General features: G+C 42.3%; 3 protein-coding genes across 4 annotated transcripts; 2 read left to right on the top strand and 1 right to left on the bottom strand.

Annotated features, from left to right (window-relative positions):
• The first annotated feature begins 34 nt into the window (after positions 1-34).
• Positions 35-5,918, top strand: LOC118791462. The gene is made up of 10 exons (XM_036548830.1): positions 35-219; positions 312-419; positions 645-770; positions 987-1,094; positions 1,370-1,528; positions 3,059-3,686; positions 3,845-3,908; positions 4,040-4,218; positions 4,664-4,752; positions 4,936-5,918. The coding sequence occupies exons 1-10, from the start codon at positions 127-129 to the stop codon at positions 5,023-5,025; spliced, it is 1,644 nt and encodes a 547-aa protein (XP_036404723.1). The 5' UTR covers positions 35-126; the 3' UTR covers positions 5,026-5,918.
• Positions 5,919-6,552: 634 nt separating this feature from the next.
• Positions 6,553-14,307, top strand: ube2a (ubiquitin-conjugating enzyme E2A (RAD6 homolog)). Its single transcript, XM_036548771.1, has 6 exons — positions 6,553-6,711; positions 6,952-7,032; positions 8,014-8,039; positions 11,957-12,046; positions 12,259-12,347; positions 12,967-14,307. The coding sequence occupies exons 1-6, from the start codon at positions 6,668-6,670 to the stop codon at positions 13,093-13,095; spliced, it is 459 nt and encodes a 152-aa protein (XP_036404664.1). The 5' UTR covers positions 6,553-6,667; the 3' UTR covers positions 13,096-14,307.
• Positions 14,308-18,200: 3,893 nt separating this feature from the next.
• Positions 18,201-24,003, bottom strand: nkrf (NFKB repressing factor). Of its 2 annotated transcripts, none has more exons than XM_036549132.1 (3): positions 23,537-24,003; positions 22,002-22,126; positions 18,201-21,369 (listed from the first exon to the last, which is right to left on the bottom strand). In XM_036549132.1, exons 2-3 carry the CDS (start codon positions 22,108-22,110, stop codon positions 19,154-19,156), a joined length of 2,325 nt encoding a protein of 774 aa, XP_036405025.1. In that variant the 5' UTR covers positions 22,111-22,126; positions 23,537-24,003; the 3' UTR covers positions 18,201-19,153. The 2 variants fall into 2 exon arrangements, with proteins under 2 accessions (XP_036405025.1, XP_036405026.1); XM_036549133.1 differs by lacking the exon at positions 23,537-24,003 and adding an exon at positions 22,670-22,715.
• Positions 24,004-25,493: the final 1,490 nt, after the last annotated feature.

The raw sequence follows: 25,493 nt of genomic DNA, 5'->3' as shown, positions 1-25,493 counted from the left end.
GATCGGGGTTTTTTTTTTTTTTTATACCAAGGAAACAAGATCAAGGAAGGGTTATCCAAACTTCTTGTCAAAGTGAAACCGAAGGACTCCAAAAAGAAGCAGACAAAGAAAAAGGAGGGGGGGGTTATGTTCCGGAGCTTGGAGTGTGAAAGTCCTGAGCCTTGTGAAATTGACGAAAACAAGGAGGGTTCCATTCCAAGCCAGCCTGACTCTGACAGTGTAAGGGAACCTTTCATGATATCAATCCAGTTGCTGAGATCGAACCTGTTTGTAGACGTATGTGTTTATGTTCCCTCTCTGACATGTTTCAGATTGGGAGTGATTTGGAAAGATTTACCAGAGTCCAAGAGGACATGATTGAGTTTAAGCTGTCGTATGAGATGTGGCGAGTCAGCACCTGGGCAGTGTCAGTCACACAGGTGAGTCTTGTAAAAATCCTCTTATTGGTGCTTATACAGATTATGATGATTGACATTTTTAAATTTGTAGACTTGAAACAGTGGAGCATTATCTCATAATCATCTCATTGACAACGCGTTGAGTGCATTCTCAGTTGCATCCCTGTATGATTTTCCATGAGTAATGATGGTGGAAGACCGGTGGATCAGGTGGACTGAGGGTGTGTACCAAACTCTGAATCTCAGGTGCAGGAGGAAAGTGAGGAGTTGTGTTTCACCATTCACCTGGAGGAGAAGAACAACCCTGAGAAGCTGCACTGGGATATGAGGAAGACTCAGACAGAAATCCGAAACTTCGTGCGTGGACTGCAGGTGAGGGATGGGTGCACAAGAGAGGCACAGTTTACAGAAGTGGTCAGCATGCAGCTTTTTGCGTTTGCATGTTTTCCTTAAACATAGGATTGGTTGTCGCCTCTTTTGTGGCATGTTGGAAACCGCTTTTTGTGCCAGCTTTAGGGTTCTCTCTCCAATGTGAACTTGGCTGACTCATTCTGTGTGATGTTTTGCTGTTGTGTTGGTCTTTTTCAGGATCCTGCCAACTTACCCTCTATATCAGAGCTGGTAGAAAGCACAGAGAGGACCATGAACGATGAGTTCAAAGAAGAGGCCAAGACCACCCTGAAGAATTTCTTGGAGGTACCCTATTACCTGCTTCCTCAGCACAATCCACGAGATGGGAAGAGACCATAATCACATTTAATCACTTGGCCGAGACTCTTCTTCAATAAAGTCACATTTAAAATACATACAGAACCTGACAGACCCCGTCTGAATGTGTCATTCCATCACACAGTGTAATTTTCAGTGCCAGATTACGATCACATTCTGAGTCTGTGTGTGCGTGTGTGCGTGTGTGCGTGTGTGCGTGTGTGCGTGTGTGTGTGTGTGTGTGTGTGTGTCCTCCCTTTCAGGTGTTGGTCTCAGACAGCCAGTTGGGCCAGAGCCTGGCAGTGTTCCAGTTCCTGTGCCCGCTGGAGAGACTCCTGAATGAGGAGGAGCCAGGCGCTGGGGTGTGGGGACTGCTGAGCAGCCTGGCATACTTTCTGACCCCGGTGCAGGAGGAGGAGGAGGTGAGCAGCTCTTTTGATCCAGGAGCACACAGAGAACTGATCTTGAGCAAATCCTGTTTGGCTTGGAATGTTTCCCGTTTCCAGGACACCGGGCTGCCTCCCCACCCTCAGCTGAGGGATTGTTAGGCTTAGGATGTATAGTGTGGTGTATCAGTCATCTCGGGCCTCAAGCCTATTTTTATTGCACTATTTATACACCAGTGTCCATTTTTCATATACAAGAAAAGAACAAACATTTATGCCACTTTGAGATAAACTGAAAAATGGTTTCCTGGTGCCTTTGTATGCAATTGGTTTAAACTCCTGGAAAACAATGCTTCTAAAATAATTAGCATTCCATTTCCATCCATGCCAACACAATGAACATTAACACAGATACATTAGGTAAAAGATGGTCAGCACTTATAAATGAAAACCTTTGTGGAAGACGACCTCTGGTTAGAGGAGAAGTGTCTGTTCACATTACCAGAATGAACATTGGCAAAGCTTTGATGGGAAAGAGGAAGAAGAAGAAGGTCAACTAGCCAAAAACCCCAAAACCCCAGAGCCACTAATCAGTTTCACTTCAGCTATTTCTCTCCTGGTATTAATGTTGTCTCCTATGTTGATCTTTTTCCTTTGTCTCATGCAGAATACGTTCAAAAAGAAAGCTGATGGTAATATTTGATACAAGTTGTCTTCTGTGGTATTAAAATGCTAAAGGATCTTTTGACTGAAATAAAACAAAGTGAGCAAATTAAGTGAACAATTAATGTGATACAGTTGACTCAGGAACCTGATATAACATAACCTGAAGACAAAAGCCATTGCACCCTGAGTGCATTAAATCAATGACAAAATGACAAAAAAATCTGACCATTAAAGCCAAATACAGCTGCAGTGATAATGCTGTCCCCTGCTGGTACCTTAACAAATGAAAATGTCTTTAGCCAATTTAAAGTTTTTTCTTGTTAAATGGCTTTAAAATAAAACTCTGATGTGCAAAAACATAGTGACGTTAGGGGCCTGTTTATCATTTCTACATTAGAAACAATAAAAAGGGACTGTGCTATATTACCTTTCACAGGGGTACCCTGTTCCTTGAGAGCCACACAGAAAATTACCCAGGTCTCTGAACAGTCCCATGAGTACATGTTCACTTGTCTTATCTTGAGCTAGCAATTGATCTAAAGACATAATTAAGGGTTCAGATGGAGCAAGGATTTCAACCATCTCTGCCACTCCAGGAAGGAAGTTATTACATGGTCTTCCTAACATCCAAATTATACTGAGGAAGCACCTGATTTCTCACTGTTGCAACTCAAACCTTTACTATAGTCCCACAGGTTAGTACACCAAACCCTGTATGCTCTAAAATTCATAAGAATCGGTCTGCAATATTTCTTATAGAATAGACTTCTTAGAGAATGGGTTGACCCTCCTTTAAATTGTTTTTAGACCAGTGTACAGTGTCGCTGGCATTTCTGTTTTCCAAGTAGTGCTATAATGAGAAGTTAAGACATAACCAGATGCATTGTGTTTTATTCTTAGGACATCAGTCCACAAAGCTCAGACAAGCAAGATGACTCAAACTCAGAGGGCCTAATACCTGGGAGTGGGCAACCAGGCCCGGAGGGATGTTATGATGCGTCTGGGCAAGGGTCCACCAATCCCTCCAAAGAGCTTCCCGCAGAACCCTGTAAGGACGGCAAGAATCTGGAGGCAGTGTCCGATGTGCCGTCGGAAAATGTGCCGGTGGCAGAGGACAGCGCTGCGGTGAGGGAACCGGATCACTCTGGCGTTGAGTTCCGGACGCTGAGAGAGCTCTCCAGCTCTGCCTGCAGTCTGGATGAGGCTGGGGACCCGGGCAAAGCGGGCGTTTCTACATCGCTGCATAATTCCGTATGTAAGCCGCAGTCCAGTCAAGAGGGAGACCTTCAGTGTGACGCCACTGACGGCCCCTGCTTTCCCTTTAGTGTCAAGTCAAACAAAAAGGAGAAACTGTTGAAAAGCAAAATGCCAATTGGGATCCACAACAAGAAGGGAAAGGACCATGGGTGTATGGGTAGGGCAGAGGGGCAGAGAGAACAGGAGCCACACAGGAAGGAGGTTATCCAATCCAGCAAGGAGCAGCAGGAAGCAATCAAAGCCATATTTGATCTAGTGAAAGAAATATCTGGTTTGTACTGACTTCTTTTGATCATCACTGTAACAGTGTAAAACAAATGCGTAAATAATACAGAATTTAATAAATGAACAAAGATGATGGTTCAGTTTGCCATAGTATTTAAACAATCCCCTTTTACTGCTCCTAATGTAATCTTTCTCCCTTCTCAGGTTATTCAATCCTCGTGAACATATTTGATGCCATCTTAAAACCTTTTATGCCATTATTGAAAAGGTAAGAGCCTTGAAAGGGCCTTCATCTCATCTGTGCAACTATTGTTTGTTTCATCACAGTTGCAGTAAAAAGGACATTAACATGAAATACCTGGCAGGAAATCATCAGAGGTCCTTTGTTATGCATTCCAGGAAGGTGAACAGCTTCTTGATTAAGCTGAGCCCCACAGAGGCCCAGATGGCCTCCTACATTGATAGGCTGCGAGAGAAGCAGTGGCCTGAAGGGGAGACGGCAGCCTCGGGACCGTGCCGAACCAAGGAGCAGAAGAACGAAACCAAAGAGAGAGCCCATCGGCTGATCAACACCAGATGTACAGGCAGTCCTCCTTCATGCTCATTTTCAAACACAGAAGACATTGGTTTAAAGGGGGCACTGTTGTCAAAATCCATAATTTGATATCTGGTATAATATGTATAAAACATAACATATTGTTTAAAACATATTACAGAGCCAAGCCCCCCATTTCTGACTGCAGGTAGACAAGATGGAATTAGGGCAGCTCTGAGCCAGAACATAGTCGATGGAACAAGGCAGGAAATATCAGTGGTCAGGAAGGGGGTTGAGCTTGGGACTGACTACTTTGGAAGCATAGTTACCAAAGACCAGGGTGTTTCATGCATATTTCAAAACTTTCCAGAGTGTAGAGTTTGACCAGGTTGCACTTTTGAGGGAAAATTCTTTTCAACGTGTATAGAGCGGAGTGCATCAGTTACTTCGATGTGTTGGCTGATTTTCATCCTTGGTGTTTTTTTCAGGTTCAAATGCCTTCATCTTAAAGAAGAATGATGTTGAGGCAGTATTTAAGCTCTTCCAGGACACCGAGGAAAACAAGAAGCTGGTTTATGTGAGTATTGTAGGTGTCCTAGAAGCATGGCCAACAGCACAGCAGAGTTTTCAGTCAGATCTTGTGATTGTCCATGTTACATCATTTTAAGCATAAAATCATTGAAATTATCATAAATTTAGATCCTGGTTTATGGATTATCTTGTTTGACTTCTTCTGTGATCCTTTTCTGCTTTTTTGTAGATGCTGCTGTCATTTCTGTTGAGGGAGATAATGCCTGGAGAATCTGCTCTGAATGTGAAAGCCATAGCACTTCTGAATAGCCCAATTTGAGCTGAGCTGACATGAATTCAATATTGTGGTATCAGAGGTCTTACCTAAGTAGATGGTTTATTCAATTTCATTGGCATTTTAAAATATTTTGCACTTAAATTTTAATGACTTAGAATTGTAATAATTGTAATATGTTTCTTTTTGAGCAAAAAAAGCTTGAAACGACCCAGCTTTTGTATTTTGCATCTTTAGGCATATCTTTAGCCAAAAAAAGCCTTAAAATCACTGGTACATGTCTTAAACTGGAGAACCATTTTCTTTGTTAGCATTCACACTTTTTCCACTACATATACCTCAGATGCATAAAAAGGGACTGTGAAATGTTTGTAATATTTTGGTCATTATTTTAATACTGTGAAAAACTACAGATCCATCATCAATAGGTATTGAATGTTTTAATGTACACCTGCAACATCATTAAATTATGTTATGTGTATTTTTGTTAACTAAAAACACTGAAGATGGTGAGGTAAGCAACAAGCAATAACCTTGAACCATTGGACAGATAATTTCAATTCTCAACTTGAAAAAAAATATGCACCTCAGCAGCAGTAGTTCATGTGTTATATACCTTTATTATGATAGTTTTGCCTTTCATGACTGGCACCATTTCATTATTGATTCATTAATTTTAGAGAATAATGTGCATGACTGTACTTTGTCTTCACTTTTTTAAAGAGCACACTTGAATGAGTAAGACAATCACTCAGAATGTGAATGCACAAAGGGAGCTGGTAAAATGTCTTCACTGAGCAGTTTTGCTTACTACAGGGAACGTCTTTTAATGTGTTTGTTCTTAAAATTAAATAATCTGTTAAGTTCTCACAGTGAAATCTTGGATCCCATTTCCCATTCTTTTAGCTCTATTTTGATGCCTATTGTTTTGCATGTTGTGTGGGACTCTGAAATTATAATGTTGCAAACTAAAAATAAAAACTGTTTCACATCACTGTTGAGTCATTTACTTTTCATTTAGATAATATACACCGAATTTCTTTTACGACTTGGCTGGTTTGGAAGCTACGATTTCATGATCGACTGTCTCCACGCTTCGATCTATAATGATCATGGATTGGTTTAACTTGTTCAGGTGTCAGACATGTCGAAGTTGCTAGCACAGAAAATCAAAATCGGAGATTTGCGACATAAGAGGATCACGTGCACTGTTAAAACTTGCCCACGCCTTGACAGTCCTGACGAGGTTACTGAACATGTGACGCAATTATTGCAAGCGCAACAGCAGAAGGAGCAGTTCATCTCGGAAAGAAGACAGGTTTCTGAGTAAACATTTCCGGAAAACTAAATCCTAGATATGGTCAGTGTCATATAAAATAATTTATGCTGTCACATTACATGGAATTTTAGACCCCCTCTCAGATTATGTCATCCAAAATTTCACAGAATTCATATATTTGGCATCCGAATAGTACCTTCACCACATCCTCTCCCCCCCCTGCGTCCGAAGCAGTGGTACGGTCCCAAGTCTTCTCATATCTCGGCTTAGGAAATAGGCAGACTGACGAAATACGTAGGTACGGTTTGGAGTTGGGGGGGTTGACGAAGATAAGCCAGAAGTGGCATTGTCTATTTAAATCAGGAAGTGGGAACTTTATGTTTCAGTTTTGATTTTTAATCGAACAAGATGTCAACTCCAGCTAGACGGCGTTTGATGAGAGATTTTAAACGGTAAGCGGCGAGGGAGGAAAACCGAGTCCCTTCATGGGCGTTTTGTACATCTAGAACTAACATGGCGACTTTTTAAAATTGTACACATTGTGACAGAAAGCTACGCAAATTTCGCAGCGCATGCCAAGGCCGGTGCCATGGAGGTTGTGTGAAAAAACGACTAACTGTTTTCTGAGGATATGGGGGAGTTTCTGTTACAGTGTTTATTTAACGGTGGTCGATTTTACATGAATTTCCTAGGCTTCAAGAAGACCCCCCGGCTGGAGTTAGCGGAGCCCCGTCTGAAAACAATATCATGGTCTGGAATGCAGTAATATTTGGGTAAGTACCTATCGCGTTAGCATGATACCTAACGGCAGCGAACGTTAGCCGCTAGCTAGCTAGATTCAAGCGACCGAATTTTTTCCTTTCAAGTGCTGTGCGCCGAGGACCTAACGTTTGCCACTTTGTTAATTTACTTAAATATATATTTGGTTATTTGCTAGATGTGTGTGCTGTATACTACGAAAAATAGAAAACGTGTTTTCATGCCAGGAGACCATACAGACTGAATAAGAAAAAAACGTTTGCCAGCTAGGTATCGCTTGGCATTTTAGTTGGCTTGTGAACGTGACAATATATGACAACATTATCAATTATTATACACACAGCACACTGTCTACATAATATGCCTTTATGAAACACTTGAACATTAATAGCTAACCTGAGCTATTTACAAGCAAGTTGTTGCACATAATCAAACATACTATACAAGGCCTATCCTTGTTCCTTAGCTAAGGTTAGCAAGCTACATTTGGTGTAAAATGCATTATCTACGGTGAAGTATCTATGGTGAACCTTATTATCACGGTAAACTCAGCGTTGAGTTTCAGCTTTTGCAAGTACATTGAAATGTCACCGTTATCTTGACCTTAATGAGACACCCGAGTTAATTTCTCAAGACGATAGGGAGCTAACATTGGCCGCCAGCTAACCAGCATGTTAAATCGATACGATTTTTATTCTCTTAGCGTGTAGGTCTACCCTGTGTTGAATTGTTCGTTGTCAAAGCTGCATTGTAGTTTAAATGTACTGTGTTACCTTTCTATGTGGAATGAAAGTTTGTTAGCGTGTAGCATAGTCAGTTGAAAAGGATACCGTTAAGGCATAAGCGTTAAATAGAATAGTATTTGCGTTGTTATGACTGGCAGATTAATATACACAGACTAACACGATGGAGGTATTGATAAGTTAGAGGTATACACTCAGTGGTCATGACTCACTAAATGTTTTTTTTTTTTTTTTTTTTTTTAATATTTCCAGACCAGAGGGAACGCCTTTTGAAGATGGTAAGTTTGAAATATGAGCTGAAGTTGTGTGCCCAGTGAAGGGTAACTCCAAAGCAGCTATTGCCTTATCCAGTTGTATATTTGAGAGTTGGGCTAGATTAAATGTGTACATTGGTACTATTTTCCCCCCTTGTGCTACTGAACGGTATGCATGTTGACATTCAGCTTGGGAAGGTGTGATATGAGAAAGATGATGGGTTGTTGTTGTTGTGTGAGAGAGAGTGGGCTAGGTAGGGATAGGTCAAGTGGAGAGTATTGCCGCATTATTATCAGAGACCAGGTGGTCCTCCGCCTTCAGAAAAAGGACAGCAGAGTAGCTGATTGACCTTTAATCTGCTGCATGGTTCCGCTGAGATTAAACAGGCTGTGAGCGTGAGTGGGTCGTCTGGGGCATGCCTCGGAATTGGGTCACCCCTGGGTTTTAAGGCATGATTATGTAACAATGTCTGACAGCTTGTGTTTGGTATTTTCTAAATTACCGCTTATCCTTTATGTCTACCTTTTTGAAGGATTAGGCTAAATAAAGTGTGTATCTGACAATCGGTTTGCGCAAAACGCCCATTCTGTCAAACGGGCGCGGGTTTTCCTCTTGTAACTGCAGTGACCACCAATAATTTGCGATGGAGGTACCTGCTGTATTGCTGCTTTTTTTTTTTTCCCAGTGTAACGTATAGGCCCACACAATTTTATCCAACACCCACACAGCAGAGATCATGATGTGGGTGTTAAATTCACAACAAGAACAAAGAACAAGAAATAAGGAGCTGGTCAGGGACTTGTATGACTAGTCCTGTGGGTGTGTTCATCGTGCAGCCGTCACACTGTGGAATGTTCTGAGCCGCTGTTAAGGAGGTATTGTTAGTGCGGAAGTGCAACCTGTACCTTGGACTGCTGTCCGCTGATACGGGCCCCCTGGTGAGATGGTTAGCATTAGCGCGCTGGAGATCAAGTGGGTCTGTGTTTGGCCTGGCAACAGAACCGTCGGCCTTCCCTTAAGTGTTTAGTGGCAGCAGTGGGGTGATGTTACAGCGCACACTGGAGCCAGAGAGGTTTTCCCAGTGGGATTTGAGAGGGGAGTGGAAACTGTGTGCTTTGCAGGGATGAGAATACAACGCGCACATTGAATCTTAAGCCTAATGCTATGGCTAAAGTGTGCCTGAATAAATCTTACTCTTCCTCCTCCTCGTCACCGCCAGACCTAAACTGCTATGGCCTCCCATTTCCTACATCCAGCAGACTTTGTACATTGACCAGACTATTATGAGACTTGAGCTTGGTTCATTCGATGCATGGCGCATTATCTCTGGTGCGGAAGTAAACACAGGCAAAGGCTGCAGAACCACTACTGCAGCTGTTTGCTGGTCTTGTTAGATATCTATTTTTTGAGCTGTGAAATCAGTTCCTTCCTTATATTCTTGTGATGAAGTTCTTTACATTTAGGCATTTCTGTTAAAGCTGCAACTCTGAAGTGTTTTAGTCTACAGATATTGACTTGAATATTTTAGTAATCTAAATAAAATTAAGAATATTTTAAGATAAGCTACTATTGACAGATACAAACCATTGTGTTTTTTCTTATTTGTTTCTTGAAAGATCTTCTGATGCCCTGTTACATCTTTCATATTTTATCATAATTCTTTTCAGAAATTCTCCTGAACTGAGCAACTGAAAGATTAGAAAACAGAATGTTCCTTTGGAAAATTCTGTTCCTTAAAGAAAGGGACATTCTTTCTGAAAATGCCCACATCAGTCCGTGTGGTAGCTTGTTTTCATTCATGTTTTATCATAACTTCCCACCCCCTTGTCTGCTTCCACAAATGGGTGTTTGTGTCTGGAGCTGACCTCTCCCGGCACCTGCCAGGTGTGAAGCAATGGCTTCATGTTTCCTGTCTGTGAGTGATACTAGGGAGTTCAGAATTTCCACTGCATTTTGATTCCTTTGTGATACAAGGCAATGCTACATCTTCTGTATCATTAGCCAGCATTTATACCTCCTGTGTTACACAGTAAATGAGCAATGTGCATTTTTTTTCATCTTTCCTTTGTTGATAGCTGTTTCGCTCACTTCACTGCTGGCTACTATTTGAAGTTTAGAGGTTGTGATCTATGGCTGTGCATTTAGTGTGGTTACTGTTTTTCAAATGATTGACTGGAAGTGCTTCTGACAGTGGTCCCTTGATTCGCAATTTGCTGTGGAATAAACGTGATCTGTATTATCGCTGCAGTACGAGATCTTGTTCCAGTGGTAAGCAGACTCGGACTGCAGTTGCTAGCTACAGCAGCTAGCCAAGGCTTTTGTGGTTTTTTTGTCTATTTTGATCATATTTGCTAGCTATCTCAGGACTAGAACACTGATAGGGCCTACAAGAATTTCCAGTGCAGTATGCACAACTTGAAAGTGTTAATTATGTATCTGATGAATGGAGCAGTTTTGTGCTCTAGCTTATCTTGTACCAGCTAATCGTCTTTGTGGAGTTTAGCTAGGTTTATTGAAAGAAAAATATGATGCTGTCTTTGATCTTAATTCAGACAACATTGTTTATATAATATCAATCATAAAATCAGGAAGCCAGGCTCTGCAGTGATCAGTGTAAGGGTTACACAAGCATTCATTTCAAGCTAAGAAAAATTGGTAGGTAGCAACTATAGGCCTGCCGTGCAGATGTCCTCTGGTGCATCATTAGGGAACATATGCTGACATTTTCTTTGCAAATCATCTAGCGTAGTCGTGTGCATTTTTGTGACTCCAACAAATGTTTTTATAGTTCTCTTGCGGGCTGTGGACTTTCAGAAATTCCACCAATGCTTTGTATGGGGAAATCCATGCAATTATGTTGTTATGAAGACTTGGACCCTACACAGTGCCTGCTCTACATCCAAGTCCGCAGACAAAAAGGTAGCCTGTCACCGAAAGATGCAGTCCTTCCTGCCCATGCTGCAGAGCCCAGAATCCCAGTGGAAAACTACCTCTTCATGAAAAGTTACCTTCCGCGTCAGAACCTCAGTTGGACGTTCACCTGCTGTAGAATTCAAAGAGGGTTGAGTGACGGATGGTCCATCAGCGTTATAGGTGTGTGTGGGAGCACATCCCCCCGGCTTCTTCAGTTACTGCAGTGTGAAAGCTGTCTCAGCAGTTATGTGGGCATCAGATGTACCTCTCTGCTCAGGACTCACTAACATGTCTGACTATCCTGTGAGATGTTGTTTCAGTTATTAGATGCTCAGTGTTATTACCTTGCCTGCCTTGTCTTTTGCTAGTGCAGTTTGGAAGACTACCTTAATCTTTGGTGCTCTTAGTGCCAGATCACTTACTCTGAGGTCAGACTGGCTAGGCTCCCACATAGACATTGTTGCATTTTGATTGACAGTTATGGGAATTTGTTCAGTGAAATGGTTCAGACTGAATTTTTTAAAATTGTTTTTATACTGTACTGTGTCGCTGTGATTTAGTGACTGTGTGAGATGGTAGCTTGTGTTCTTGGCATCTTAGTTTTCTAGGCTGTCTAATTTCAGATTAGCACAAGATAATCTGTGGTAGTGCTTGAATGGTGTTTTGCTCACGCTCATTGGTCTGGGAGTGTTGTTCACCTGGTCTGACCCCGTTGTTCATTGAACTTGAATTGATACTGTTCTCTCTTGCTGGATCTCACTCTTGATAAGAGTGTCTGCTAAGTAAACACAATGTTGTACATTGAAAGTGGTGACAATAGAAGAAACAGTAGCTATACCTGCTTTGGTAAAAAACTTAACATTGAGAACAAAAATAATCCACTATCCTGATATATACTACCTGTTTATTTTTGTATCACCTGATACTTGCTGTTTTATCTATTAGCAATTGTGCTTCATGTTTTTTCCTCTTAAATTCATGCTACAAATATTTAACTATAATCTTCCTTTCTCTCCTTGTTTTTCAGGTACCTTCAAGCTTACAATAGAATTCACAGAAGAATATCCGAATAAACCACCCACAGTTCGATTTGTCTCCAAAATGTTTCATCCAAATGGTAATTTTGACAGCTTTATATGTCTATATTATCTTAATATATATATAATGTGTGTGTGTGTGTGTGTGTGTGTGTGTGCATGTAATGTATAATTTAGATGTATTTTGTGTATTTGCTTCTATTGTATAAGTATTTTGTATCTGTTATTTGTGAGTTGATGGATTCCTCAACAAATCTGATTTGAGAATAACTTTGTACTCTCTTTGTACCAGTCTATGCAGATGGTAGTATATGTTTGGATATTCTTCAGAACCGCTGGAGTCCCACCTATGATGTCTCTTCAATCTTAACCTCTATACAGGTACTGTGTGCTTAAAACAGCTTGAAACAGCAAGCTAATTCCTCACAACTGTGCATCCTATTCACTACAGAACACTTTCACGCTAATTTCACTGTGAACCAGTCACGTCTTTTTCAGCTCTTAGTATTTGTTATGTTAACTTTGCAAATGTCCTCTCTGATCCTTACCCAGATTGAGTTTGTTTTATAGGTCAACCTGGATAATGTCTTCTAAATACTTACACAGAGTCAAAAAGTCATACTAAGTGTTTCTCAGTGCTTGTGTTAAAATCCTCTCTGAAATGCTTGGAGGATACAAATGAGATGGCAGATTTGGAGACTTGTTATTTTAAAGTGGTTCATAAGCATACAGTTGGCACTTGCCTGTGATTCCCCATTTACCAGACCTTTTTGTTCAAGGGTAACTAACAGAGAAACCTTGCTTAACATGGATGGTTTGTGGGAGGAGAGTTACCAATTACCTACTTGTCAGTTATTTTACTAATTAATTGTAAGATCATGCTGTGAAAGTGTCACCATAAAATTAGCTGATAACTAGATACAGTAGTGTTAAATATACGTAGTATTAAGAGGTTGCATTTACTGTAATATTTCTTTACACATTTTTCTCTCCGTTGTAGTCTCTGCTGGATGAGCCCAACCCAAACAGCCCAGCCAACAGCCAGGCAGCCCAGCTGTACCAGGAGAACAAGCGCGAGTATGAGAAGAGGGTATCTGCCATCGTAGAACAGAGCTGGCGTGATTGTTGACCTCAAGCCAGTTCACCAAGTATGAACTGTATCCAGTCGAGAGAACGAAAAAAGAAAAAAAAAAAGAGTATCTCTCTCTCTCTCTCAAAAAAGAATAAAATAAACACACATCATGTTTTGAATCGTTCTCATCCTCCTCCTACTCCTGTAGAGACATTTGTTCTGTGATCGTTGCAAGGTAGAGTGCTGTTGTGATATCGTGCCCCACCCCCTCATCTCTCCCAACTTTGAAATCTTCCTCCCGGACAAGATCACACCTTCATCAAAGCAAATGTACCTGCTTTGTACCTGGGTTACTTACAAGTGTCTTTCACATGACCTGCAAATTGGATAATTTTTTTTCCAAGCAGGAGTTGGTCATTTCTTAGGTCCTCTTCTCTCTATTTTAATATTTTAGTTTGAAGTGGCTGCTTCAAGAGGGCTGTCTGAATTCTGGAGCTTTTTGAGATTGTCATGAGATTGCTTGCCAGAATGCTGAATTGTCATCATTTTAAACCACAAATGTTTGCATTTGGAGTGCTTTTTTGTGATTCACACAAAAGACATGCCTGCTTCATTCACCCTTGTCCTTTTGAAGCTCTCAATCATTCAGCTGATTGTCATTTCATTAAGGAAGGAAGTACAATAGTTCTCTGAGCTAGATCACTTGGGTGGGTTTTCTAAATTACTGTCTTAATATATTGCATCATGTTTTTAGTTCAAAGTGAAAATGCTGGCGAGTGCAAGTCCTTTGGTGGCTGTGATAACGGTGTAGTAATCTTGGCAGAGGAGAAGTGCTCTGTGAATTTGATTCCCCCTGTCTTTGCCACAAATACAGAATTCAGAAGAATGTATCAGAAATAAAACCGTTGTGGGCCAGGGTTGTATGTATGCGGTTTACTTTTGGTGCCGACATGCCTCTGTCAGTCTCTGTTACATCCCAGTTGCATGGTTAGCTTAGCTTGCTTGTTCGTTTCAGTTCCATCTAAGTGCCGTTTACCCCATCCCCCCACCACCCCCACTGGAAAAGCTGGAAAGCCTATCCCAACTGCCTGAGGGTGATGCTCGTGTGCTTGTCTGATGCAGAAACATTGTCTGTCTGATCATTTTGGGTAGTCATTTTTCTAATGCACATGAGTTTGAGTGACAGTATAACTTTGCACTAGTAACCCATGTAAGAAACTACATTTTCTCACTTCTTGTAAATAAAAAACAAAAAGTTACCAAAAAAAAGTCCTGTAGTGTTTTTCTTTGAAATAGTGTATTTTGAGAACACATTCTGCAAAGGACTTTTTTACAGGTTCTGTCATAATGCTTCTTCTCAGTGCTGCAGCATTAACACTCCTGTTACATTACATTTGTGAGTAATTGTATGTTTTTGAAATGTGCTGCTTAGTTACAGTTGTGGTGCTCTTACCAGAATGACCTAACAACATCATCTTGAGCACATCCCCAAAATATCAGCACAATTATATCTGGAGCAGGTGGCAATGGCTGAAGGATAAATTATGTTTAGGTGCAATTAAATATTGAGTTAACAGAAAGCATGAGGGATCAGAGGAAAGGATAAAAAATGCAACATGGACCGACTGCTTCCTTACCGTCAAGATGTCCACACATTATGATATATTTAAGGCTCCTTTTCCCAGTCCTATTGATACTAGGTGAGACACAGGTGTTTTCACAGCAAACGGGCCAAACCCAAATGAAGCGGTAGACCTGGTGCTTGTCTTGAGGCTTTCGGTTTTTCCTGTACATCACATTGACAAAATGAAATGCTTGACTGTTTATTCTCGTGCACAGATTCCTCAGCTGATGACAAATCAATCTGAATTTTGAATTGTCCTCCAGCATGCAACACTGGAGGGAATAGTGGACAGTAGCACACCATCATGTAGGGGGACTTCATTGAGCTCAATTACAGAAGGAGCGTCAGCTGATGGAACACAGTCTTTCGAGCTGAGTTTGAGAAAGGCAGCATGGTCTTCACACACCACCAATAGTTCACACTAGACAATGAGTATGTGCCCACTGTGCTGTGCTGACTAAGCTGCATTAATGTGGCAAAATGCACACAGGTGTGTTACGCAAGTGGGTAAAAAAAAAAATCCTCTGTGCTGCACTCTGCTACCTCTGGTCGCCTGTGTTCCGAAATACAAGGGCAGCATCTCTCGGACCCGCCTCTTCTCTGTACGTCCTGCTGAGATTCGTACACCAAAAGGTGCCTTCAAGAGAAAGCTGAAATCTCCAGTCTACCTTCCTCTCTATCTATCCTATCTAGCTCTATTTTCAGTTCAAAAGAAAAAAACTCTACACTAGTTTAGTACTTGACTCAGTATCTTTCTTACTGACTCCTTTTAGCACTTTTCGAGAAATATTTTTAACATTGTGATGCACTTACTTGGAAGTCACTCTGAGTAAGAGCGTCCGTTAAAAGACGGGTCTCTCTCTGTTGGGTCTCATCACCTCTGCAGTCAGGCTCCTCTCCACCGTGCTGTGCACTAGATAACAGCCCATCATGCTGTCTGTTAAAAGGTAAAACAAACAGATCTTTTCTGCATCTTCTGATGTGTTTTCCCATGAACACTTTGAAGTTTTTGGATAAATTCTGTTGTTCCGTTTATCCCATCTCTAACAGATGGTCAAGTATTTTGTCGTAAATCCGCAAGTTATGCATGGCTCTGGATAAGTAATCTTGAGCTGATAGATCATCCTAAACATTAATGATAGCTCGTGCCTCCTGCTCCTCCCCAGGAATTCTCTTCTAGTTATAGAGGTTTACACAGGTAAGTAAATATTTAAATAAACAACAGATTGCTAACCTCTGGCAGGCAGATATTGGTGTTATAAATCAACACAGGAAAAAAACACTATTTTTGGTACAACTGTGTTGGCTCTCACTAAACATTGCATTACACTGTATTCATTTATCAGATGCCTTATCCAGAGCAACTTCCAGCACAAGAGAACTGAAGCGTATCCATCCAAGTTATATAAGCAACAGTGATAGACCATCTTTACAACATTCACAGACCAGCAGGTGCATGCACAACACCATTCAGTCATCAACACAACTTAACATTTAATCTGCAACTAAGACAACCTAGAAACAATGGGAAGTTGTGTATTACGTGCAATACCGCAAATGACACAGAATGCCAGTATGACAATAACCAAAACTCAAAGCAATACTAGTAGTTATACCGGGAGTACCACAAGAACTACAAGTTAGTAAGCCCACTAAACACCTTCAACATACCTCAGCAATTAAAATAGCAATAACTCAACATTTACCGAAACTACCCTTCCCTCCAAATTTAAAATTCTCCCACAAGTCTCCACAGATTTTACTGCATGCTTTGGAAAGGTTATCTTAATCTCAAATTATTACCTAAAACACAATATTCTAGTGCAGGCTTACCCCATTGGCTAAAACTTTCCTTATCCTGTTAAGATGGTCCTCCTCTCCAGCTGATCCAACACTGTTCTTTTCTGAGTCCACAGAACCTCGACAACAAGCTGTTATTCTTGATGACAAGATCTTCACACTTTCTTCACAGGGAATCTGGGTGCCTCAGTGACTCAGTCTTGCAGTTCCTCCTTCAGAAATATAAGTCTGTCTCTTTCTCACCACCCACTCTTCCCCGCTCTTGGTCCAGGCGCTTGTACTTTTCCACTTGTGACAAATGCACCTCTGTGTCGTTTCTAGACTGGTCCTCGGCGTCCTAAAACGATCCCATGTCTCGTATTTTCTTGTCTCCCTTCACCGGCATTCAATCACTACATCACATTCTACACCATGGTGCTAGCCTACAAGAATGTGAAGGTCAACTCCTTTCTACCAATCTATGCAATCTATGATCCAACAGCATGAGCTCTCTACTCAGCACACATCCCAACCCTTTCTTATTGGTCCACAATTGTGGAATGTGTTACCTGTAACAATTAGAGCTCAAGAATCACACACCAAAGATACATAAAAACACCAGTACAGACTCAACCTTGGCTGCCACAACTCAGATGTATTCTGTGAAAAGTTCACAATACCAGATAACTTGATATCACCCAATACAATCAAGCATATTGATATTTAGGTCTTAAAGATTATCAAAAAGATGTTAGCATAATGCAAGGTAAGCTTACTCATGGAACATTTTTTTGGTACCACATGAACTGTAAGATATAAGGTCATATTGCTGTAATAGACCATTGTTTGACTCCATGTGAACATTGATGTTTTGCCCTTAAATAATTAATTGTCATTACATCAATGCAGAACAATGTTGTATTCTTACAGCTCTGAAGTATTCTGTAGCATTCATATAGATACAAGGGACATATCACCTTGCAAACTTTAACAGAACTTTAAACTTTTTAGAATGAACTATGACGTACATCTGAATCACAACTTTCAAGACATTTGTCATCACACAACGAGAGCAGCCAAGAGTATTATTTGCCAGTTGGTGTTTGCCCTCATCATAACTGCATGAGCTTGTGTATCGTTTTATTTACTGGCCAGAAATTTCAACCAACAATACACTCACAGTAATGACCTAAGCAATTAAGGTGGGTGGGGAAGGCAAGGGATTGTACAGCTAATCAACAGCTGGGAGTGGCATGAAGTGGCCAGATGTAGCGAGGGTCTGGGTTCTGGACAAGTAAACCATGTCCACCTGTATTCTTTCATGCCATCACATCTTTAATGACCACAGTGACAGACCCTTGTTTTAAAATCTTAAGGTCAGCATCTTAAGACAGTCCAAAGGAAATATGGGCCCCTCATGGCCACCAAACAGGTTCACCCAGGAGGTTTCCAATCTAGGTGTTAACCATGCCTAGCCCAGCTACAACAATCAGGCAGGATTCTAATATGCTTAATTTTAAATATGCTAAAGATTTTTGAAATAAAAATGTTTATTTGCTTTGCCAATGATCACGACAGCCCATTTGTTGTTTCACAGCTCAAGTCTCCCCTATATGCCCTATGCCCTAATGAGTCACATTATGACACCTACTGTTCAGTTCCATGCAAAACTCAGAGCAAATCCTTTGCAGTTCCAGACAGATGTGAAATTCATTCGGAAGACTCCTTTCAGATTGAATTTATTTGTTATTCTCATGGTTATTACAGCTGTAAAAACAGGCAGACAAGTCAACTGTATTCACAAACAAACTTTATGCCACATGTCAAGGAGAAATTACTGCTGCCGAACAGTAAAGTCTGCATTTATCTGGTCAGGGAAATCCAAACTGCCAACTCAAACAGCTTAGATATTTTTAAAATAACCTTCACTTCTACCCAAGGAAATTACAGAGAATCTTTTTTGCAGCAACATCAGTGTTCCTAAAATATGCAGAAAGATCAGCGACCTGATATTTCACTTTAAATAGTGAAGAAATTTTACTTTAAGCTGAAACATCTTAGGTCCCATTGATGCTTAAAAAGTGCCTTGCTTCTTGACAAGACATTTCACAAAGTAGTAAGTTAATGAGTAATGAGCTTTAACCAACTACTGAGGCCATTGGAGGAAAAGGATTTATCACAATCCTAGAATACCATACTCACATGACATATAAACTAAATGATATTTAGGTTTCCAGAGGTCAAATGTTGTAAATGCTTTAATGTTTTTTTTTAACGGCTCCCTTTGTAGTAAGTATCTTAACTCCAGTATTTTATTCACAGGTTAGGAGAAAAATAATGACTAAGGTAGTTTGTGTACAATACAGTACATGGTGCTTCTCAAGTTAAATCTAAATACACACACATGGGTGAGAACTACAGTAGATTACACTGAAGGACTTGTGGAATGACATTTAGGAGAAGCAGAGGGGTAAAGCATGGAAATTTCATAAAACAAAAACAAATTCGTATCCAAGAGCCTCTGCTTGATCATGTGATCCATTATTAAATCTTCACACTTTTAAGAATGAGGAACAGGGAAGCAACATGAATAGTTCCTGAAGGAAATGCCAACTTGAAATGCATTTAACATTGTTTTGAATGAAAACGGAACAACAAAAAAAGGACCTATATGAAGTGCATTTTCATAGCAACGGTGTACTGCAAGTTCTCTCAGTGTGAGGCCTGAGGTTTCACCAATTCGTATCGCCCCACCTGCCCCTCCTGTAGGAGCTGGCCAATGAGCTGATCCTTGTGCACCTTGCGGCTGACGATGAGAAACCGCTGCCTGCCCTGCCCGTACGACTTGCTGCGCAGCCCGTACTTCTGCGAGATCTGGTGGATCTGCTTGCGCTCGTCGTTGTTGAGCTCGGTGGAGAAGCGCAGGTCATCCTGCCGGTCCGAGCTGGCGTAGTTGCGGATGATCTCCTCGATGTCCCTCTTGCTGAGCTGGTTCCCGGGCTTGTCCATGTCCAGGCCGAGCCCTTCCCGGGAGAACTGCTCTTTCACCTTGATGGGCTCAGCGATGCCCTCCCCCTCCCGGCCCAGCCCGCCACCCTTCCAGCCCATCTTGCGCAGAAGCTGGTTTCCGATGTTGTCCTCCTTGATCTCCTGCCGCATGGACTCCTCCCCAGAGCGGGCCAGGATCTGGTTGCGTGAGATCGCATCAACGTTGCCGTCCTTCCTCAGGTTGGACTTCACCACCGCCTGCGTCTGCCTCAGCGTGGCCAAGGCCTCCTCGGCCGCAATGTGCTTCACCGTCTTCTTCGGCCCGATGCCCGCCGCCACGTACTGGCCCTCCAGGTAGACCTCGCACCTCCAGCGGTGGTCCGGCAGCACCATGAACTTGTAATCGGCGGACACCTTGTTGAACTGGGCCGTATCGTTGATGATGCAGATGGCGTTGTCCGAGTTCTCCAGGATGACCAGCTCGCTCAGGTGCTTCTTCCTGCCGCCGTGGTGGCCGTAGCGGCCACCCGAGGCGTCCGAATTGTGGGCCCCTCTGGAGAGCTGCTGCTCCTGCTGCTTGGACGCCTGGTTGAGCCGCAGCTTCCTCAGGGCCTCCTCGGCAGCGGCGTGCTTGGAGGTCTTCTTGTTCCCGGTGGCCTGCGCCACCAGCTCGTCCTGCAGATACACACTGCACTGCCAGATGCTGCTGTTGGGCACCAGGTCGAACTTGTAGTCTATTTTCATGCGGTTGAAAGCGGCCGAGTTGTTCAGGATGCAGATGGCGTCGTGGGCGTTGTCCACAATGACAAACTCGGTCCAGTGCTTGCGCCGGTCGTGCTCGTACTGGCCCTTGGAGCTGGGTGGCGGCTTGTCCTCGGGGTTTCGCAGGGCAGGCAGGAAGGAAGGCGTCGGGGCGTGCACCTGGCACACCACCATGTCGTTGACGTACGTGTGCCTGTACTTGCGCTGGACGACTCGCACTTCCACCGGCTTCTGGAAGAGTTTGACTGCCTGCTCGGAAGCCCGGTCCCTGGCCCCGTTTTTGCTGCCAGAGTAGCCCGTGGACAGGTAAACACACTGGCACCTCAGCTCACAAGCGTAGCCGTCCGACGGCACCTTCCGGTTCTTGGGCAGGTCCGAAGGGGGTATGTCCTTTAGGTTGACGTAGATGTATTCTGGGTTGGTCTTGCAAGCCTGGATGCTCCGGCTCAAGATGAAGTTGTAGTTTGGCGTGTCCGGGCCGCTCATGGATGTGGGGTCTTTGTAGGTGACCGCCATAGCAGACGCCACTCTAGCAATCAATCTCTGCTTCTCCTCCAGCGTGGCTGGGGAGATGGGGGCCGGCTGACACGAGCCAGGCTGGGAGGAAGGGCTGCTGTCCCCTGGGCTCCCGTAGACTCTGCTGAAAGCCCTGGTGGACGAAGGTCTGTCCTGGTGCCCAAACCCCAAGCCCTGACGCCCTGAATCCCAGCCACCCGCCCGGTTGCCACCACGATATTCATCAAACCTATGGGCTTGAAAAGAGGACTCCGACTGCCTGGGGCCGTGCGCCTCATACCTCGCTGAATAGTCCTGCTGCATCCTCCCCATAAAGCCGGAGGAGCACCCTCGGCTGCCAAAACCCAGGCCACCAGTGCTGCTGCCGGCCATGTCTCTGTCCCTCCGGCGAGCCCAGGAGTCAGACGCGTACGGCGTGGCGCTCTGGGAGCCAGAGGCCGATGCAGGGGACCCGTAGGCTCTGCCGCCGTAGGGCGACGGGTTCTCAAAGTCCCTCTGCCTCCCGCTGTTCATCTCGCCCCTCCTGCGCTCCTTCTCATTCTCCTTCTCGTCGGTGCCACCGCCGCTGCCGCCGGTGGTGCCGCTACTGACAAAGTGCACGGGCTCAAACCGCGGTCGGGGACCAAACTTTGACACGGGCATCTTCCTCACAGGCTCTTCCCCTGTCACGGGGACAGATAAGGTTAGTCTGTCGCTATCAAAATGTCTATTCAACCAAAAGTTACCATTTTATTAAGAGAAGGCAAATTTAATATTCTCAGTGCTAAAAATCAAAACTATAATTTGTTCTTGTTGGAAATGTAGTGGCCTACCCATCACCCTCTGCACCATTGGATTATAAGGGGCAGACAGTTAGGGGTGACTCTGGCCAGACAGAACTTTAACCAACTGAATGACTCAATACACCCTAATAAAATTACTAGATTGCTTTGGATAAGTTTCTCCAGACGCACAACTGATAATTACCCCTTCACATACCCATTTAGCCTGTTTTCTATTTAAAACGTAGATTCCAGGTCGACTACTCAGATCAAGTGCAATGATGACAATCTACAGCACAGATTAATCATCAAAATTACTAAATCATTTCATTTTTCAAACACATGTTTGCATTTACATGATTTCTTAATGCTTCCAAACTTGGAAACCGTTACCTTGAATGAAGGTATTTTTTCCTAAAAATCAATCACAATACAGACCCCGCCACAAATGTACAAGCTCATCGGCCAGCAGAAAACTGTAAAGGTCAACTGTAGTATGGACTAAAAACAGAGGAACAAGATGCAAGACTCACTGCCATCAGATGAAATCGGCCTCTTTTTAGCTTCAGCACTGGGAACCAGCTGGAAGGAGGGCATCTCGCCAACATCAATCCCTTCTGCCATCTCCAGCACCGTCCACATCAATTCTGGGCCATACCTTTAAGGATAAAGCAGAGGTTTAACACCTCTCAACCTACAGGATCAAGACGCAGTGTAAATAATTCCTCGTTTTTACAATACAGCTGGCCCTAAGATCTTCAACAACAGAGGTAAGAAAAAAACTTTCAAAGCATAAATATTACAAAGCAGCCAATGGCGGATAGCTGTTTCATTGCAATAAAAGCACAGCTGGGCCGACAGATCCCTCCGGATATAAGAGATGCCGACAGATAAAACGTTACTCGAGGGTACCTTCTTTCTCCGTCGCTAGTAACTGTAGATAATCGGTCGCAGACTAGATAGGGTTACTTGCTACCATTAGCTACCGGGTTAGCCGTTTCATACATTTGCACTGTGACGCAAGTGAATGTTTAACTAACAACAACCAGAAGGCTAACATTTGGATTTTCAGTTACATTTATTCATTTGGCAGTTACATTGTAAACCTAAACGCTACGCTAGTAGTGGCACTGCCTTAGTCCCTGAAATGATGTCCATCTTACTAACAAGAACGAAAATATTTCTTGGCTCTTGTACTTACCTAAGTTAGCCAACTAGCTAACGTTAAAAGCGATTTCAGGTCCAAGCCTAGCAGCTTTCCGTATAACGTTGGGCTCTAAGATTAGCCATTTGCACTGCTAGCTAAGCAAGCTACCTAGCTACGTCAGCGCCTTCAGCAACATGGCTACTGCGTTTCGCTGAGGATTATGGGAATTTAGGGGGGAATTAATAATCAAAATGTCAGCGATTGATTTTATGTGAGTCTACGTATTAAAAAACAAATATGTGCGAAAACAGAAAAAAGATGTCTTCATTGCTCAATGATGACAGACTACTACCTAGCCTGGCAAACACGTTACATACGTCATCTGTTCATAATGTCAACAAAAGGTTGCTTGCTAGCTAACCTGCTAGCGGGAGTAATGTTAGCTGTTATTGCAAATAGCCACGTTATAAATATCTGTTTCTATCTAGAAATCCAAGTTACCTCACATTAATAATTAATACATTTAGCTGACAAATGACGAATATCGCTGCCTGATCAGCTACAATGATCAAACAAAATTCCATATTCTGCTGAACGCATCACGTTATGAGCAAGTGACGCAGCCACAACACGCTAGCTAGGTAGCTACTGCTCTAGCTGCTAGGTACCGTTAAAAAAAACTCTTAATCGCGCTATCATATTACTCAGTTAGCTCTTTATCAAGTCATCCCAACACTAACTGTTTGACGTGGTAAGAGTATAAATCTGCCAATGTTACTTGCCTGCTGCTAGCTAGTTATATCCAAAGGATCAAACTCTTGCTAGCTAACTAGCAACATATATAGCTAGCTAACTAGCTACATCCAGTGCAACGGCAATGCACAACACATTTGCCTGGTGGCTAGGTGAACATCCTCTTACCTGTTAGGGTGCAGCTCCGATGTCTACGACTTCGTCCTTGTCTGAATTATATTCACGCTGCAGTGCTGGACGTTGAGACAGGCATTAGCTGCCTGTGATTTTACGGCTTTGTTAGGCTTACTAGCTGTGTACGGTACTGTCCACAGTTAGTTACGCGACCTCCCGCCACTCGCTCTTCTCTCCGCAGCTTCCTCGGCTCCCCTCCTCCATTCTTCCTCGTCCTTTGGCATTACGTCGAAACGACAGCATTTTCGTCATCACGTAAAACAGCGACGTCATCCCATGTTTACTTGCTTTGCATGCATTATGCTGCATGGTATACCTGCCTAGATAGCTGTTATTTAGGCATAGACGCGTTGCTTGTGGTTGCTAAGGTTACATGCCTCATCTCATACAGGAGCTACACATTTCTTGTCTAAATTGAATATGTAAATATAGCCATTTAACTTGCTTATCTAGATATAACTATGCTTTTCCTTATTTGATTAGCTAACTAACATTAGCTGCATCTCACAATCTGTTTAACACACCAGCAAACCACCTTTCCCCACATGGCGTCATTCAGTTATCTTGCTACTACAACTCCGCATCTCGATTATCTAAGTAGCTAAATTTTCAGATATCGTTTTTATCGGTCGATCTATCTATATATCTATCTATCTATCTGTATTTGTCTAATGACATCAATCTGTTTTAACTGAGCTCTCTAGTATTAATGTCCTCACTCAGACACACCGTTTATTCTCGCGTGGTAACTGATACACGTGTGGACCCCGTGTAAATTATACAGCCACTCAAGGGTCCATTCACGCCCTCCTGTGGCCACAAATATTATAAACACAAATTTAGGGGAGTGTTCAGTGTATCCTCTCTAGCCCTAGGTCCGAACTGACAAATTTTAATAACAGAAATGGGATTATTTTTTTCGGAATCCATAAAGGTCAATATGAAAGAATTTCATACCCTGGGTATTATTTAGGTTTAAATCCAGTTTATTGTACTATGACCCTCTTGTGGTCTCCGTATTTTTTTTTTATTGATTTCTACTTGTTATGCTTTCCTCGTTCTCGTTATCATCACACTAGTGAAGTACACCATTTACACAAAAAGTAACTTTAATCCTTGAATAACTTAAATGGTTTAACTTAACCATTTCATTTATGTATACTGTGAGAAATACTATGAAAAACAAAGATAGTCCAGAACAGTTTTACAGTCTTTTTTATTTGGTGACTCTTGGCTATGTGGTATCGACTTAATTATAATGTCTAAACATGTCCCAAATGAAGGTGTGTAATGCTGACATGTCATTAATGTACCAACTGCAAGAACCATCACTCCACAAGAGACAATAATTTAAAACACCAGTAAGCTCCTTTATTTTTTTCAGTCCTGAATGTCTTTTCAAAGGAATTTTCCTAGGGATGTTAATGTTTCATGTTGCAAAGTGTAAGGTGTGGTAATTCTTGAATCAAACATCACATGCTCAATACAAGATTTAATTTTAAACATGCATATTTTTTTTTTGTTTTGAACATTTTATTGAAAATGGACACCAATGGAATCATACAACAGTAAAATATCTCACATGTCAATCTGAGGCATGGCAAGGCCATTGGCAGGGTGGGGCAATGATGGCAGAGATGCTATCAAATTTCATGACAATTTTTACACCACAAAGTTTACACAGAAAGAAAAAAATAATTATATCACTCACTATCTCACTATCAATTATCATGAGACATGTCTCCTCTTCAGAATTCATTACACAAAATATATCCTTATAAATTATGTATATAAATGTTTACCTAGTATCTGGCATTTAGGTCAGTCACATTGACCAAAACTATTACTTTATGAAGTGATAGTGCTCATTGTACTATTTGGCAAATAGGCTGAACCATCCTTAAGGAGTATTACTGAAATGCATATAACAAATGGAGCAAACTCACAAGAT

The sequence above is a fragment of the Megalops cyprinoides genome, chromosome 16 (assembly GCF_013368585.1).
Source record: "Megalops cyprinoides isolate fMegCyp1 chromosome 16, fMegCyp1.pri, whole genome shotgun sequence".
NCBI classification, from domain to species: domain Eukaryota; kingdom Metazoa; phylum Chordata; class Actinopteri; order Elopiformes; family Megalopidae; genus Megalops; species Megalops cyprinoides.
Note: the sequence above shows the minus strand (reverse complement) of the source record. Positions and strands in the feature narration are given on the sequence as shown.

Excerpts from the sequence above, each read along its gene's own strand:
- ube2a (XM_036548771.1), top strand. The coding sequence starts at position 6,668 with ATGTCAACTCCAGCTAGACGGCGTTTGATGAGAGATTTTAAACG. Across the intron at positions 6,712-6,951 it reads TTGATGAGAGATTTTAAACG|GCTTCAAGAAGACCCCCCGG; the intron begins GTAAGCGGCGAG and ends TGAATTTCCTAG. Across the intron at positions 8,040-11,956 it reads GGGAACGCCTTTTGAAGATG|GTACCTTCAAGCTTACAATA; the intron begins GTAAGTTTGAAA and ends CTTGTTTTTCAG.
- nkrf (XM_036549132.1), bottom strand. The coding sequence starts at position 22,110 with ATGTGGACGGTGCTGGAGATGGCAGAAGGGATTGATGTTGGCGAGATG. Across the intron at positions 21,370-22,001 it reads GCCGATTTCATCTGATGGCA|GGGAAGAGCCTGTGAGGAAG; the intron begins GTGAGTCTTGCA and ends TCCCCGTGACAG.
- LOC118791462 (XM_036548830.1), top strand. The coding sequence starts at position 127 with ATGTTCCGGAGCTTGGAGTGTGAAAGTCCTGAGCCTTGTGAAATTGAC. Across the intron at positions 220-311 it reads GCCAGCCTGACTCTGACAGT|ATTGGGAGTGATTTGGAAAG; the intron begins GTAAGGGAACCT and ends GACATGTTTCAG. Across the intron at positions 420-644 it reads GGGCAGTGTCAGTCACACAG|GTGCAGGAGGAAAGTGAGGA; the intron begins GTGAGTCTTGTA and ends TCTGAATCTCAG.